The sequence below is a fragment of the Octopus bimaculoides genome, chromosome 11 (assembly GCF_001194135.2).
Source record: "Octopus bimaculoides isolate UCB-OBI-ISO-001 chromosome 11, ASM119413v2, whole genome shotgun sequence".
Taxonomy (NCBI): Eukaryota; Metazoa; Mollusca; class Cephalopoda; order Octopoda; family Octopodidae; genus Octopus; species Octopus bimaculoides.
In genome coordinates this window covers 32,520,478-32,538,165 of record NC_068991.1, presented here as the reverse complement: position 1 = coordinate 32,538,165, position 17,688 = coordinate 32,520,478, and the positions used below count along the sequence as shown (strand labels likewise).

Here is a 17,688-nt window from a genome sequence, read left to right as displayed (position 1 = left end):
GTTGCTTACCTTCTTTCTTTTTTTTTCTTTTTAACGAAGAGGTTTCCACCTCCTTGACTTTCGTCTCTCCCTCCACTGAGAGAGCAGCATTCACTAACTGCTCCAGGACCCTACTTTGATCATGGGGACAGTTCTTTTTTATGTGGCCAGGCTCCAGGCACTGGTAACACTTGGGGGTAGGGGCCTCCTTCAAGGATCACCGGGTACCTGTGCCCAGCCATCCTCAGAAAATCTGGGAAAACCAGATCTTTAGCTGATTGGGTCCATATGGTCAACACAGCCTTCGACCCAACCCAATCAGCTGAAGGCAGAATCTTAACATTAATGAGCCTGGATCCGCTACCATCCAGCCCCTGGCGGATAGTGTCTTCTATCCACTCAGACTCTATGCCGGGTGGCAGCCCACAGATCCAAGCTCGTGTCAGTTTCTTCCCACAGTAAGTGGGGAGAAACAAGATATCCTGCCCTTCAAAGGGCTCACAAATTTGCGAGCCACTTCAGGGGTGTTAAATAGCAACCAAATTGTTGCATACTTGGCACCCCTGGCTATGAACTTAATGGTGGGCAGATGCTCCACCAATTCTTTTTCTATATCCGTTTGAGGAAAGACCGTAATGGTGTCGAGTAACTTGGAGTAAGTTCTCAACACCACCATTCTTTCCTCCATTTCCCTTATCCATTTCTTGGGTGGACATAATTCCCACTCCAAGATGGTATTTTTTTCTTATTGCTCATTGTATTGTTTAACTGTTAACAGAAAGTCACACAGAAGAAAAGACAGACAGGAAGACAGAAGAAAGATAAAAAGTTCGGAAGAAAAAAATTACACAAAAATAGAAAAAAGAAAAAGAACACAGTTCAAACAATTTTCCGGCCACTAGGTACTCCAGGCCAATTGAACACGGAATTGTGCAACTGGAACGGCTTCCACAATTTTCAAAAAATTTGGTAATAATGTTAATTTTTTGGAGGCGGGATACACTCTCCACACAACAATTTTCACAAAAACTATTCACTAAAAGTGAACAAATTGCTTTTGCATAATTTCACAAATAGTTCAACCACTTCTCGAGTCGAGATACGCCCCCAGAAAAGAAGGCACAACACAAGCCTCAATACACAAAAAACACAAGCTTCTTGCCACAAAAAAAGCAAGCTTCTTACCACACAACCATACCTATACATACATGTGTGTGTGTGTGTGTGTGCATAAACCTATGTGCGTATATATAATCTCTCTTGCATGCAACACCTGATGCCTCTTATACCTAATTTTTCTGTTAAATCATTTACACTGTTGTAGGAGCACACTGACATTACCCATCCAGCAGAGCATGCGGGCTTCATTTCTTTCAAGCCTTCACATGTCCTCTATAGTCATATCCCATGTTTCACCATCATATAGCACAGCTGTATGTAGAGGCATCATACAGTCTGCCTTTCACTGAAGAGGCCCTTTGTTAGGTAGTAACTTTCTCAACTTTGCCCAGCCTGTTCTTATTCTAGCAACTATGCTTTCACTACTTCCTCCTCTACTGCTAACTTGGTTGCCTAGGTAATGGAAGCTATTCACTACTTCTAATGATCTCCAGATATTTGAGGAAGTCTCTGCATTCTTAGTGTTTATTGCATCCACACAAAGACTACTTTCTCATTAAACCTTCTTGCAAGTGAACCATCATCTATGCAAACACACTTCTCTTCTACAACATCACATTTTTTTCTCACACAGAATTTTGAAATACTTCAAGCCCCTGATCCCTTTTCCATAGAACATTAGCAAACTTCCTTTCTGCTTCTCCCCTAATTAGATATACCTGTTTCTTAACCTCCCTTCTAGCTATCTAATATAAATCTCTGCCACCACTCTTCCTGTCCATCTAGGCCCGTTTTGTCGCTCTTATGGCCCTGTCAGCTGCAATATTCCATCACTATGTCACCTTAAGTTTGGAAGGGACTTTGCAGTCACAAATTTGGTCAGCAGCCCCGTAGGATCCTCCAGTTGCCCTCTACATTATACGCTATTATATCATCCTCTTTTTCATCAAATGCTTCAAGTAAAATGTCTGAATCTCTAACTATTTAGAAGATCTTTAAGCTTCCAGATCTTTCTTTTCCAGATTGGTTATCTTCTTGGAAACCTTCAAGCCCTGAGTCTGAAATCATTAATGACTAACCTATGTTGAGGAATGCACTCTTCACTTGGGAAGGTCTTTGCATTTGTAAGCAACCACCTGTATTGACTACTACACTGATAGGTGAACTGGTGAGTGGCTGGTTTCCTGAAGTTAGTATTGCAGATCATAAGATCATTTGTGTCACAGAACTCTGGCATGTGTGAGTGTGTGTGTGTGTCTGCCTGTCTTCCACCACCACTTGACATCCCCATAACTTAGCAGTTCAACAAAAGAAACTGAAAGAATTACCATGCTTAAAAATTCAAAATAAGTATTGGGGTTGATTCATTTGACTAAAAGTAGTAAAAGATATATACACATATACATAAACATATATATATTCAAATTTACAGGCTGTTTGTATTAAATTTAACAACACATCTTCTTTCAAAAACAACTTGATGTATTAGCAAACAGTCAATGGCATTAATGAGCATCCTTGTTTTGCTGGGCTCAAATCTCAATCAATTATCTAGAAGTGTGCATACATTCCAACAGCCTAAATTCAGAGGATGCTTATTTTTTCTTCTTGAAGATTGTTTGACCATAGGGGCAGGATGACGACCAGGCCCAGCCTGTGACACACTGGGACAAACCTGTTCCCCTGACATTCCAAAGCCTTTTTTACCATTTACTGAATCTGTTTGAGACATTTCAGAGTAATTTGCAAGTGCATTTTTAAGTTTCTACCAACCAATTCAATAATTTTACTAAGATTTGGTGTACAAGAAGTACCTGTACAGATGAATAATTTTCAGTGGGTGTAGCTTGCACTGCACTACCCCCACTTATTGGCCCAAGAAGACTTTCACAGGTATGACATGAGATTTGACAAACTCAGAAACTTCCAAGGCTTCAGGTTTTATTTTAGAGATTTCCTTCTCCTAGGTAAATTACCAACCAAAGTTAAAGAGCTTCTACCTGCCCCTGAGGTAGGCTATGCCATGCCAGACATCAAACCGACACCCAAAGGCTCCATAGAGTGGTTAAATATCATTCTGGTGTCCGGCATGAAGCAACTCATACATACATAAAAAAAAAATTTAAAAAAAAAAAAAATGATATATACATATTTACACATATCTGTTGGATAGCCGTTGACTACTCATAACTTCCTCCACCCTTTGATGGGTCTTATTTTTCATCTTGCAGTGTGTCCCACAATCACCCACCTCACCAAGCAAGCTTAGTGAGGTTGCCAGTTTAGTCGCCAACAACGTGATCATATAACAGGTTGTACTGGGTTACATGTTACCAGTAGTGAACAAGAGCAACTAATAGCACTCAAGTGTGACCTGACTAATATATATATATCAGTTAGAAATGTAACACATGAATTGACACGTATAAGGAAAATAAGACAAGGTAGAAAATGCTAAAATAATTTTATCACAAAGTACATTTTAGTACCGGTTTCCATCTTTTACACTTTTTCAACTAAGAGTAAAATAAGAAAAATTAAATTGGAAATATCTGCAAAACATTTTACTTAATTTTTTCTCTCCATAGTCTTTGAATAGGTAAATATTTCCATAGTTTTCAGACAGTCTGTCTGCCTCTCTATTCCCTTGTGAATGCCTGGTAGGTAGGTAGGTAGTAAATTTGAAAAAATAGTTTGGGTACAGACAATTGATGATTTAAGCAGGAGCAACTGAGGGAGAAGTGGGAGAGGAAGGAAAAGAAGAAGGAATTGAAGGAGAAGATGAAGAAGGAAGAGAAGTAGGGAAAGAAAAGAAAAATACAGGTGTGTTGTGGCACAGTAAATTGTTCAAGGAATTTTCTTTAATGGTCAAATGACCTAAAAGTGATCTGTTGTGGTCGTAGCAGTAGTGGTTGGAAATGTTCTAAATAATTGTTGTAGTTCCATCTTTGGTGGGGGAATTCAAAAGAGGTTTATATTCTGTGATAAAGTATGCTTCTTTGCTGATGTGCTGACTATAAGTTGCATTGTACCTGAATTTATAGAGGGGAAAAATTCTGAAGTTGGGTTGTTCATTAGTTGCGCAAAAATCTATGTGATTGCTTAATCCTATTTTTCTGTATTCTCATATTTTAATCTGGGATCTATGTACTGTCATCCTCTGATGTAAACTGTTTTTAGTTTGACCAATATATTGTTCTTGACACCCTGAGCAAGTTAATATATATATTAGGTTTTCCAAAGCACATGTGAAGTTGTTTTTCACTCTAAAACGTTGACCCTGTTTGAAAGAGAATTCCAATCTCCCAATTAGGTTGACACATATACCACAGTTAGGTCTTCCGCATTTTTTTACTGTCAGTTTTAATGTTGTTGATGAGTGTATTTGGGCCTGTGTTAGAAAACTTTTCATTGACTTGGTTTGTTTTTTGCTCTTTATGATGGTGTGTGTTTGGAGGATTTGATCCATTCTATGGTCACTTTTTAGTAAAGGAATGTTCTGGAGGATGGTGTTGAAGGCCTCATTGTTTAGGGGGTTGTGCGTGGATATGTATGGTAGGGCTTTTGGTTGTAAATCCTTCTTTAGTTTGTTGATGTTGAGTTGTAGGGCATGTTGAAAGCCTATATCAGTTAATGATGGCGGATAGTTCCTGCTGATAAGTGTATTCTTTAACTCAAACGATTTATTGTAGCACAGCACACCTGTATTTTGGTTTTTTTCTTTCTCCCCTTTTCCCTACTTCTCTTCCTTCATCTTCTCCTTCAACCCCTCCTCCTCCTCTTCCTTGGTTGCTCCTGCTTAAACTATCAATTGTCTGTACCCAAACTATTCCTTCAAATTTACTGCTACCTACCTACCTACTTACCAGGCATTCACAAAGGAACAGAGAGAGAGACTGTCTGAAAACTAAAGAAATATTTACCTATTCAAAGACTATGAAAATATCTACAAAACATTTCACTTAATTTTTTTCTCCAATTTAATTGTTTTTCTTATTTTACTCTTAGATGAAAAAGTCTAAAAGACGGAAACCGGTACTAAAATGCACTCCATGATGAAATTATTTTAGCATTTTCTACCTTGTCTTATTTTCCTTATATATCTATATATATATATATATATATGTATATATATATATATATATATCATCATCATCGTTTAACGTCTACTTTCCATGCTAGCATGGGTTGGACGATTTGACTGAGGACTGGTGAGCCAGATGGCTACACCAGGCTCCAATCTGATTTGGCAGAGTTTCTACGGTTAGATGCCCTTCCTAACGCCAACCACTCTGAGAGTGTAGTGGGTGCTTTTACGTGCCACCGGCACAAAGGCCAGTTTGGTGGTACTGGCAATGGCCACATTTAAAATAGTGTATTTTATGCGCCACCTGCACAGGAGCCAGTCCAGCGGTAAAAAGAAAAAATTAACGCTTTTGTCCCTTTCAACGATTCATCATGATTTCTTAAAGAAATTTTTGTTTTTATAAACAAATTTCAACCAAAATTAAACATGTAAAATATATTTATAAAAAACAGAAATTTGGGGAAAAAAACAAACTTTCCCAGATGAAACCAAACCATATTGCTACTGGATATTATTATTAATGATGTTCTCATTACTGTCACCAAAGTAACTGAAAAAATTCACTTAACCAACACACACTCTCTCACATGCACATTACACTGAAACACACACACTTTAAAGCCTTCTCAAACAATTTGATGGATTCTATTTTCTCCTGGGAAACATGATAACTGAGCAAAAACTATGGAATTAAATGCATATCTGAAACATCTGTAAGCCTTCAATAAATATATAAAATCTATTATTTGTGTATATTTTCTCTATGTATATATCTATAACTTATATATATATATACATATGTATATACCTAATGACTGGTATAGCAGCATTGAAGTCAGTTGTTAGAAGGGTAATAAAGTAAAAGGTTCAAATCACTAGGGTAAATTTCACAGATAAATCAAGATCAGCCAGGTTGGCAGATGAGTAGAATTCTTATAGTATTGAATGACATGCCTTGCTATATCTGTTCTATCTGTTTTGTGTTTTGATGGCAGTGCCTATGATGTCACTATTGCCAAGCTGTATGCGCACTTGCTTTTCCTTTGGGCAACATTGGTGGTGTGAGGAGTGGGGAGACTTGGATGCATGTATATGAAAGAAGCAAAAACCTCATACTGAAGGCATGGAGCAGAGTAGATTCTGCTACAAGCAGTCTTGCACTCACTGGTGTGAAAGTAAAGCTGAGAACAAAATATTCTTCCCACAATCTCCCACACACTTTCTGTCAACTAAATTTCAAACATAAGACTTTGGTTAACTTATAGCTAGTACAGAAAGCTAGTGCTGATGCTGTGACTCAATGAGAATGAATCTGAAACAAATGTAGCTGCAAATGAACTTTTTGACTACACAGCTACGTTTTAGAAATAGCAGGCATAATCTGCATCAAATCACATCCAACAATCTTAAAAGAGGACAGTGTGGGCAATGTAGTACCTAATATGCAAAAATAAAATGAAAAACAGGATAATCATGACTACTTGTAGGTCTGCTTGAACAGGGCTACCCTGGGGCTAAACAATACAAACTTTATAAGATTAACACTTTGACATCTTATTTTACTGAGTTCTACACCCAAAAAATGTTTTCATCTTGACCAACATACACTATAAGATTCTAATTAAATCATTAACTCACGCAATATTAGATGGCATATACAAAAGAATGGGTACAACTGGGGAGTCTTTGTTTCCATAGACAATGACGTTTAGTTCATTAAGGCGACGCCGGAAATAGCGTACATTCCATTTCAGCTGACGGATGCGTTTCTTTCCTGAAAGAAATATGGGGAAAAATGTGAAAATCTGAAACAAGAAAGACAGGGCTAAAGGAAGCTTCCTACAGTTTAACCAAGGATGTTGATACACATCTTCATATTGTGGAAACTTCTCTTTTTTGGTGAGGAGTAAGAGAGGCAAAAAGAAAGAAAGGAAAAAAGAGAGACAGAAAGAAATCAACATATGACAAAAGATGGAAATAGCAGAGAGATGTTATTTCCATTTTTTCCACTAGCAAATGAAAGACAACATAAAAGAACAATAGAAGTGGAAAACTAAAATGATTAATCAACCAATTAAAAATGGTTACAGACAATTGGTATAAACCATGGCATGTGTGCTAAAGTTTCTAATGCAACAAAAAAGGTATAACTTTTAGTCATAGCTACTACTAATAAAATCAATCACCCAGTAACCCCTATGATTCAGGCAGAGAGTCTTGAACAGAAAGAAATTGGCTTTTAAGACAGAGCTGATTCAGGAGAAAATAACTTACCCTCTGTTGTACCATCAGCTCCAGAGATCACCCTGATTGTGCTGATGATTTGTTGGGCTACAGCAGGTGACATACAGCTAGCATACATGCTGCTGTGTGATTTTATCCTTAAATAGTTAATCAAATCCTGGAGAAAAATAGACATATTTTTTGTTAAAAATCAAACAATCAAATGAATTCTTTAACTCTTATTTATATATATTTGGTAAAACAGATAATATTCCTCATTTATCATCATCATTTTCATCTTACATCAGTTTTCCATGCCAATATGGGTTAGAATATTTATGGTCCAAGTTAGCTCACTACTTGATAAGTCCAAGGATCAGGTTTTACTCAGATCCCTAGTTTGGTATGACACTGGCAATAGAAAGGTGATGAAAGCCCTTAGAAAGACTAAAGCATACATCATCCAATATGGTCAATCATCTCTCAATATTTATATATTTTGTTCTTATTCTGACCTCCTCAGCTGCCATCATTTGTTTTAGCACTTAGGTTTTATGAAGGCATGTGGCTTAGTGGTTAGGTTGTTTGGCTCATAAGGCCATGCACATGATTCCTAGACTGAGCAATATACTTCATTGCACATTGTTCTAGTCTTTTCATATTGTTCTGTCTCTCCAGTTATCACATCCGATTATCTGCTGGTTGAGGGCAAGGACATTCATAAAGTGTCTATATCTGCTAGCAATTACATTGGTAGTTAAAATAATTATTGAAAGCATAGTACATTATGAAGCTGTACTCACTTACATGAAGTGGTTAGCTGTATTTAGGTTCCATTAAAACCTAAAATATGGCAAGCTGTTTGATCTGAGATATTTAAGAAAAAAAAAAAAAAAAAATCAAGTGTCCCTTTTAATTTCTTCATCTGAACTTTTAAATGAAATTTATCCCTACTAGTAAATTGTGACACAAAATCAAGACAAACATTTGTAACTCAATTGAAAAACCTTTAAAACTTGTCTGATTACCTTTGAGCCACCAATATATCCACCAGCTGAGGCAAAGCTTTTAGTAAATGTTCCCATCATAACATCAACGTCACATGGATCAATTCCAAAATACTCACAGACACCACGACCATTATCACCAATAGCACCGATGCTGTGAGCTTCATCAAGATACAAATAAGCCTTGTACTTTTTCTTTAAGTGCACTATTTCAGGAAGTCGGCAGATAGAACCTTCCATGCTAAAAAGATATAATTAATAAAAAAACAAAATAAACCTTCATTTTCTACAAGAAACTTTTATTGGAAATATATCATTCACACAAGCATTCTTCCACAGGGAAGATGCCAAAAGTTTTATACATGATGTGTGTGCCTGTATATATGTACACATATCTGCATATACACATATATATAGATGTACATATATGAACATACATACATATACAGGGGTTGGACAAAATAATGGAAACACCTAGCATCATAATTTTGAAATATCTATGAAACCATCAAAAGCTTGTTTATTTTCATGCTTTTTTAAATTTATTATTAGTGTTGCTTAATATGTTTTGCTAAAACTGTTGTTTCTTTTCAGATATCATCAGAAAAAGGTAATTAAAATTCATTAAAATAACAGATCTATTGAACTTTTAAAGAGATTAAATTGTTGGTGCTTGTATGTCAGACGCTAGCGTAATGAAAACAGCTGAAATGTTTGGTGTATCAAGATGACTTTCATTACCTGATCCAACAACTTGATACCTCTGTAATTATTCATATCTAATGCATCACCTTTACCTTTGTAGCAGCTGACTATGGTGCTGCTACACCAGTCATTAGGAATGACTCCTTCATGTATCACCTGATTGACTATACGAGTGACTAGACTATAACCTACACTACCAGATATTTTAAGCATCTCTGCGGTGATTCCTGATGGGCCGGGGGCTATCCATGTCTTCATACTCTTAATTGCTTTATTTACCAAGGTACTGTCGATTCGGATAGCTGGTCCCTCTGTTGGGTCGACATTCGGCAGACTCTCTTTCTCCCATTCATTCTCTTCATTTAGTAACCTTTCATAGTGGCGTCTCCAAGTCTCTCTCTTTGCAACCTCATTAAATGCAAGTGAGCCATTATCCATGTGGACACATTTCTCTCCTATGATTCTCTCACACACTGTCTTGCAACATGAAACACTTCAAGTCTTTGGTCCTCTCAACGCAGAACATTGGCAAATTTTTTCTTATCTGCTTCCCCTCTGGCAACCTGATACAATTCCCTGCTACCACTGTTCTTCCAGTCCTTCCATGCCTGTTTCTTTTCCCTAATGGCCCTGTCAACTACATTGTCCCACCAGCACATCACTTTGGTTCAAGAAGGGACTTTGCACCATCCACAGATCTGGTCAGTAGCCTTCAACAGGTTGTCTCGTAGAAACCTCCTGTTGTCTTCCACATGCTCATTGAAGTCACCAGCCACAAAGAGAAGGTCCCTGTCATTTGTTGACGAAGTAGTCTGCAAGAGGGCGTCATAAAATCAGTCTTTCTGTTCATCAGGTAAGCTCGACTGAGGGGCATAGGATGAGATAATGGTTGCTAACTCTTAAGCATTCTATCACAGACTCCGATTACCTCAATTACTCTATCAACCCATTTCTCCGCAAGAAGTATACCCACGACCCCGTCATTGTTCCCTGCCCAGAAAATCTTATACCTATGTTCTTTGCCTGTGAGGAACCTAGCAGAACTTCCTTTCCACCTTACTTCTTGGATGCAGCACAAATCTACATGTCTCTATTCAAGCATCTCAGCAATCTTACCAGACCTAAGTTTGGCATGTGTCAACTAAATATATGTATGTGTGTGCATTTATGCATATATACAAATACTTGCGTATGTGTGAGCATGAATACTTCTGAGTTTGGCAAGTGTCAATCCACCACAAAACATATGTGAGTACGTCTATGTATATATATATATATAAATACTTGCATATGTGTGAGCATATGTGTGAGTAACCCTAACCCTTTCCCTAATATGCCAGCCCAGTCATCTGTAACTGACTGTAGAATTTGCTATACAGTGGGGAGCCAGATACCATTTATCTACGACCACCTTAATTGTTTATGACCACATTAAATGACATTCCCTAGGTGGCATGAGCGAGTGTGTGTATGTCTATATGTGTTCATGTCAAATGTATAACTATGCTTCTCCCTTTTAACTTTCAATTTTTATTCTTTGGCAGGTTTTATTTTCTATCTTTTATTATTTTAATTTATGTTTGTTATGGGAGAATCCTGTACACCCCCACATGACTGAAAGTGGACTAATGGATTTCAATAAATAAAGAACTGTGTGAATTGTCAGGGCAGCTGACAGAGTTGGTTGACTGTATTGGTTACTGTGTTAGTGTGACATGTTGGTTTAATATTTGGGTAGTACGGAATGTGTTCTGTGTGAACAAATATTGTGATGGGTTATTCTAGATAACCACATTACAAATATTTATTTGGGTAGTGCTATTTTACACCTGACGTGTACATGCACATCATAACATTTTTGGCAACAAGATTATTCGAAGCTCATACTGGACAGGTTTTTTGTTTTAACATGGAAAGTTTATTAGCTTCGGTAATTCAATTACAGCAACAACAGTTGTTGGAATTACAGAAACAGCAACGGTTACTACAACTGATACAGAAAAAAAGAGAAAATACATCTAGTTTGTTCACGTCTGACACGGTTGCAAACTCAATCAGAGAGTTTGCATATAACCCAGATGAAGGTACTACTTGTTCTGCTTACTTTAGAAGGTATGAGGAAATTTTTAAAGAAGAATGCTGCAACTGACAAGATGAGAAAAAACTTGACCTTTGTTGAGAATGTTGGCACCAGACGAGCATGAGAAATATTGCAGTTACATATTTACCAAAGAGACCAGGCGAAGTATGTTTTGAAGAAACTAAATATTCTATCAAAGATTTTCAGTGAAAAAAGCTCTATTTCCTATGCGTTGGCAATGCATGAATATTACAAAAAAAAAAAAGGTCAAAGATTTTATTACATATGCTGGAATCATCAATAGGGAATGCAAGAGATTTAAAGACAAAAAAAGAGGCAGAAATTTGTAACTTTATTTTGACTAAATTAGAGCAGAATCAGAAGCTAACACTACAAGAAATAAATGAGGAATGCTAGAGAATAAGGCACGATACAGAACAAACTGAAGTAAGAAACTGGTCTCATATACAGTTGGTGCGATCAAAGGTAAAAAATGAAAAATTTACTCTCATATACAGTAGGTGCAACCAAAAATAGGAAATGAAAAGAAAATTAACCCTTGTTGTGGATGTGGTGAATTACACTACAGATTCGACTGTCCTTATAAAAGTTGAAAATGCTTCAAGTGAGGTAAGATAGGTTATAAAAAAAATCATACTGTGAAACAAAACGTAAAAAATGGCTCAACAGAAAAAAATCATGTAAACAGTTTATTGGTGACAAGAAATACAAATGAGACTCAAAGGAAATTTGTGTATGTAAAAATTAACAATACAAATGTAAAATTACAGTTAGATACAGATAGTGACATAACTTTAATTAATGAAAACACATGGAAAACAATCGGGAAACCTACACTACAAAAAACCTTGAAGATTAGAAGTGGAATCTCAGGGATTAAATTGATTTTTAAAGGTGAAATTATCTGTAACGTTATATTTCACAGTAAGACTATAAAAGCAAAAGTATTAAAAATACGAGCAACCTTTTAGGAACTGACTGAATGGAACTGTTTGACTTTTGGGATTTTACCCATAAATAATTTTTGTAATACAGAGTCAGAAAATTTTTAAAAAGAAGTAAAAAGGTTGTTCCCTGATGTTTTTTCAGACAAGTTGGGTTGGTGCAATAAATTTAAAACTAAATTTCAGGTAAAAGAAAATTCATTACCAGTTTTCAAACCCAAACATAACGTACCATTTGCAGTACTGGAACAAGTAAATAAGGAATTAGACAGACTGGAAAAAAAAATGGGAGTGGTTGAAAAGATTAATTATTTACATTGGGTGTTTCCAACAGTGTATATTAAAAAGAACAATAAAGTTTGTGTATGTGCAGATTTTTCGATGGGACTAAAACATATAAGACTGTATAACTAACCATTGCCTAGGAAATCTTGAAATTAAATGGTGGTACATTGTTCTTAAAATTAGATTGTTCTGTTGCTTGCTTACAAATACAAGTGGAAAATGTATGTACTAAACTGCTATCAATACCCATAAAGGTCTGTACAAATTTAACCAGCTCCCATTTGGCAGGAAAGTTGCTCCAGCTATATTCCAACAAGTGATGGATGCGATGCTTGCAGCATGTAACTTCGCAATGCTCTACCTGGATGATATGTTAATTAAAAGTGAATCCAGTGATCAGCATGTTGAGCATGTGAAATGCATTTTTGAAAAAATAAGAGATTATGGTTTCAAATTTAGTGAGGAGAAATGTGAATTTTTCTTGTCTAAAATTAAGTACTTAGGACCAATCATTGATAAAAATGGTTGTCAACCAGATCTGTTGAGGGCAGATGTGATTAAATATATGCCCACTCTGACAAATATATCTACCATACAAGCTTTTTTGGGACTGGCCATCAAATTTATATGTCAAATATGCACAAGGTAAGAGTTCCACTAAATAATCTACTAAAAAAGACGAAGTGGAATTGGTCAGAAAATTGTCAGAACACATTCGACGAAATTAAAAACATTAACATCAGATTTGTCTTTAGCACATTTTGATCATGCAGGAGAATTTGTAGTAGCTTCAGGTACCAGTAAGTATGGTATAGGAGTAGTAATACGAAGATAGTAACATGCCTCATGTTCACTGCTACCAGCAGAGAAAAATTACAGCCATAGATTTTTAAACGGTAGAAATTTTCAGTTACAAACTTCTCATTGTCTGTTATTATCTATATATGCCCTCCCATCAGGAATCACTGCTGAGATGCCTAAAATATCCAGCAATGTGGGTTATGATCTAGTCACTCATGTTGTAAATCAGGTGGTTCATGAAGGAGTCATACCCAATGACTGATGTAGAAGCACAATAGTCAACTGCTACAAAGGTAAAAGTGATGCCTTAGATAGAAATAATTACAGAGGTATTAAATTATTAGATCAGGTGATGAAAGCTGTGGAGAGAGTCATAGCCCAACTAATTAGGGAGAGAGTTAGTCTAGAGGAGATGTAGTTTGGCTTAGTGCCAGGTAGAAGTACCACTGAAGCTATATTACCTGGTAAGGCAACTTCAGGAAAAATACCTAGCCAAAAATAAACCTCTGTACTTGGCTTTTGTTGACTTAGAGAAAGCTTTTGACATAGTCCCCCGATCCCTTATCTGGTAGTCAATGCAGAAATTAGGGATAAACAAGTGGTTGGTGAGAGCTGTACAAACCTTGTATAGGGATACTACCAGTAAGATGCGGGTGGGCAATGATTACAGCAAAGAATTCAGGGTACAAGTAGGGGTTCACCAAGGATCGGTGCTCAGCCCCCTCTTGTTCATCATAGTCCTCCAGGCAATAATGGAGGAATTCAAGACAGGCTGCACTTGGGAGCACCTCTATGCTGGTGACCTTGCTCTTATAGAATCACTACTTGAGCTAGAGAAGAAGTTCCAGGCATGGAAGCAAGGTCTAAAATCAAAGGATCTTAGAGTTAACCTTGCAAAAACCAAAGTCATAGTAAGTAGGAAAGTAAACAAATCACAAATCCCCTCAGGTAGATGGCCCGCTCAATCTGTAGAAAAGGTTTAGGTAGAAACTCCATAAGATGCACTCAGTGTAAGTGTTGGACACACAAAAGGTGCAGCAACATCAGAGGAAGGTTAACAGGGAAACTAACTTTTATATGTGGCAGATGCACAGGAATAATAAATGTTGAACATGTGCAAAAAATAGATACCATCAACTGCCAGAGGGGCAAGCTAGAGGCAGAAGATAGCTTCTGGTATCTAGGCGACCAGGTTAGTAGTGGAGATGGTTGTTCCGAGAGAATAGCTGTGAGAACAAGATTAGGTTGAGCAAAGTTCAGAGGGCTCCTACCCTTACTGGTAACAAAGGGCCTTTCATCTCATGTGATGCATAGACGAGGACAGCAGTGTAAAGAAATGCCGATCTCTAACTGTTGAGGGGACCTGTAGTAGAGGTAGACCCAGGAAGACATGGGACAAAGTGGTGAAGCATGATCTTCAAACTTTGGACCTCACAGAGGCAATAACTAGTGACTGAGACCTTTGGCGATGTGCTCTGCTTAAGAGGACCCGTCAAGCCAAGTGCACCCATGCTGGTGGCATGTAAAAAAATCAACCTTTGAAAGGTGGGCCTGACGGAGGCAAAGTGGCTGAGTTCCTTTCAAGCGTTGGGCCTCATGAGGCAAAGTGGCTGAGTTCCTTTCGAGTGTTGGACCTCACAAACGCAATGACCAAAACCATTAGCATTATGTCATGCTTCAGAAGAAGAACCATCAAGCCGAGCAAAATCATAGTTATGCAGATACCGGTGTCATGCAAATGGCACCCATGCCAGTGGTATGTAAAAGCACCCATTAAACTCTCGGAGTGGTTGGCGTTAGGAAGGGCATCCAGCTGTAGAAAACCATGCCAAACCAGACTGGAGCCTGGCACAGCCTTCCAGCGTGCCAACCCAATCAAGCTCTCCAACCTATTCCAGCATGGACAACAGATGTTAAATGATGATGATGGGTCAGAAAAAAGAATCCCTACCCATACTACAAATAAGTTGCAACGCCTGGGTATTATATTACTAAATTATGATTTTATGATGGAGTTTATACCATCTAAAAAAATTAGGACATGCTGTTTGTCAAGATTGATACCTGAAAATTCTAAACTGTTTGGAGATACTGTGGTTGCGAGAGGAAAAAGAAATTAAGAATATTTTATGTAATGTCATGTGAATTACCAGTTACATTACAAGACATAGAATTAAAAGTGGAAAATGATAAATTTATCAAAAAAAAAAAAAAAAAAAAAAATACTGACAGCTGGAAAAAGAGATAAAAATACGCATTTTGCAGAATGCAACACAAATTTGAACCTGTTATTAATTTGCAACAATGTGTTAATGTACGCAGAAAGAGTTGTAGTGCCAGCCACACTACAGAAGCGATTACTACAGGAATTTCACATTAGTCACCCAGGGATTTTGAGAATGTAACCATTAATGAGAAGTTTGCCCAAAAATGGTCCATGACATTGAAGAACTAGTGAAAGCATGTAGAGGTTGTGTGCTCGCAGCAAAATCACCTACCACAAAATGGCAACTGTAGCCAAAAACAGATATCCCACAGTCCAGACTGCATGTTGATTATGTAGGTCCATTTAATGGGTCATATTACCTTGTTGTGGTAGACAGTTTTTCTAAGTGGCCTGAAGTGCATAAATGTAAAAAGCCAACATCCACAGTTACACTAAGTTTTTTACATGAATTGTTTGCCAGATATGGTATTCCTGATACCAATGTGTCTGATAAAGGAGCTCAGTTTACTTCAGACGAGTTCAAAAAATTTTGTAAAATGTTTATCGAACATGTGACCACTTCACTGTATCATCTTACATAAAATGGACAAGCAGAGCATTTTATCAATATTTTTAAAAGGGTTCCAAAACAGGTGAACAATGAAGTAATGAATGACCTAGCCTTCCAACAATTTCTAAGAGTATGTCAAGTAACACCTAAATCTCAATACACCGTCTGGAATGTCACCTGTGGAATTAATGCTCGCTAGAAAGATTAAATCTCTCTTTGACAAGTTGTTACTGAGTAAAAAAAAGAAAAGAAAAGTGGCAAACAACAAATATAATTCAATATTTTTCAAGATAAGTTACAAAGTTTTATAGAAATGGTAAAGAAAGGTGGGAGGATGGTGTAATTATTAAACAAATTGAAAAGTGTTATTGTTGATAAAAGGTAAAAATTTTGAACATAAAAGACATACAAGCCAACTTAGAAAAAGATTCACGGAAGAAATGGTCACAAGAGATGAAATTCTCATGGAAGTATTTTATGATACGTTTGAAGTGCCAACATCTAAACAAACGGAAACTACATGTTCAAGTACCAGAAAAAGGAAAAGAACAGAAGTACTGGAATTAAACCCTAAACATAAAAGATATTAAACTCTGGGCGGAGTTTAATTCTCAAAAAGGGGAGATGTAATGGGAATCCTGTACACACCCATGTGACAGAAAGTGGTCTAACGGATTTCAATAAATAAAGAACTGTGTTAAGTGTCTGGGCAGTTGATAGTGTTGGTCAACTATATTGTTTACTGTGTTAGTGCACCATGTGTTGGTTTAATATCGTACCTACATTTGAGTAGTACAGAAATGCACTCTGTGGGAACATATATTCTGCAATAGGTTATTTTAGATAACCACCATCCAAATATTTATTTGGGTAGTACTATTTTACACCCGATTTGTACATGCATGTCATAATGTTATATGTAGCCAGACCCATTTTCAGGTTATAACCCCAGAATTATTCTATTCTCTATTAATGTACCCACATATTATAAGAGTACAACACACCTGGACGAATTCAGTATATGTAGTAGCGACAGCTGCAGGATAGGTCATCGAAACAATCATGGCATTGAAGATTCATACCAAATTCATTTTCTGTTTCTCTCATCAATTGTGTATATGTATACACACACACACACACACACATATATATATATACATACACATGTATACATACACACACACACACACACACACACACATAATACACTATAACTGAAAGTATTCAGAATTGCTGGTTTTCTTTTGAATAACCAGTGTTTGAATATTTTTTGAAATATGAAATGAAAGTTTGAAGGAAATGCTTATCCTTATTTGTTTAAAAACCTGGTGAATAATGTGTGAAAATGGCAGCTTGAAGCTCATACATTCGATTTCATTTCTGGTTCACATAACATTCTTATAAATGTTTATTTAGTATTTTTTCATTTGTCTTGCCCTTTTACAGTCTGTCGTGTCGCTGAAATTTTTACTGAGAACATATTCTTCGTGGTTAGATGATTCGGCATCTATTTCTAGCATATAGGAGTCCACTTTTGCTGGTCATTCTTCTTATTTTTGTATGTAATATAATTTTAATCTTTGGATTTTTTTAATATGCTAGACCACTGGTTTTAATTGATTAATATCAATTTCTACCCTTATTATTAAATTTTATATAT

At 36.7% G+C, this 17,688-nt stretch overlaps 1 protein-coding gene across 1 annotated transcript in view; it reads right to left on the bottom strand.

The window, feature by feature from the left end:
* The window catches only part of LOC106878673 (serine palmitoyltransferase 2), a 67,027-nt gene that overhangs the window by 6,807 nt on the left and 42,532 nt on the right, over window positions 1-17,688 (bottom strand). Inside the window, exons 9-11 of the mRNA XM_052971964.1 lie at window positions 8,437-8,656; window positions 7,460-7,586; window positions 6,824-6,959 (exon numbers count right to left, since the gene is read on the bottom strand). Coding sequence (XP_052827924.1) covers window positions 6,824-6,959; window positions 7,460-7,586; window positions 8,437-8,656 — 483 coding nt within the window. The remainder of the gene's footprint in view (window positions 1-6,823; window positions 6,960-7,459; window positions 7,587-8,436; window positions 8,657-17,688) is intronic.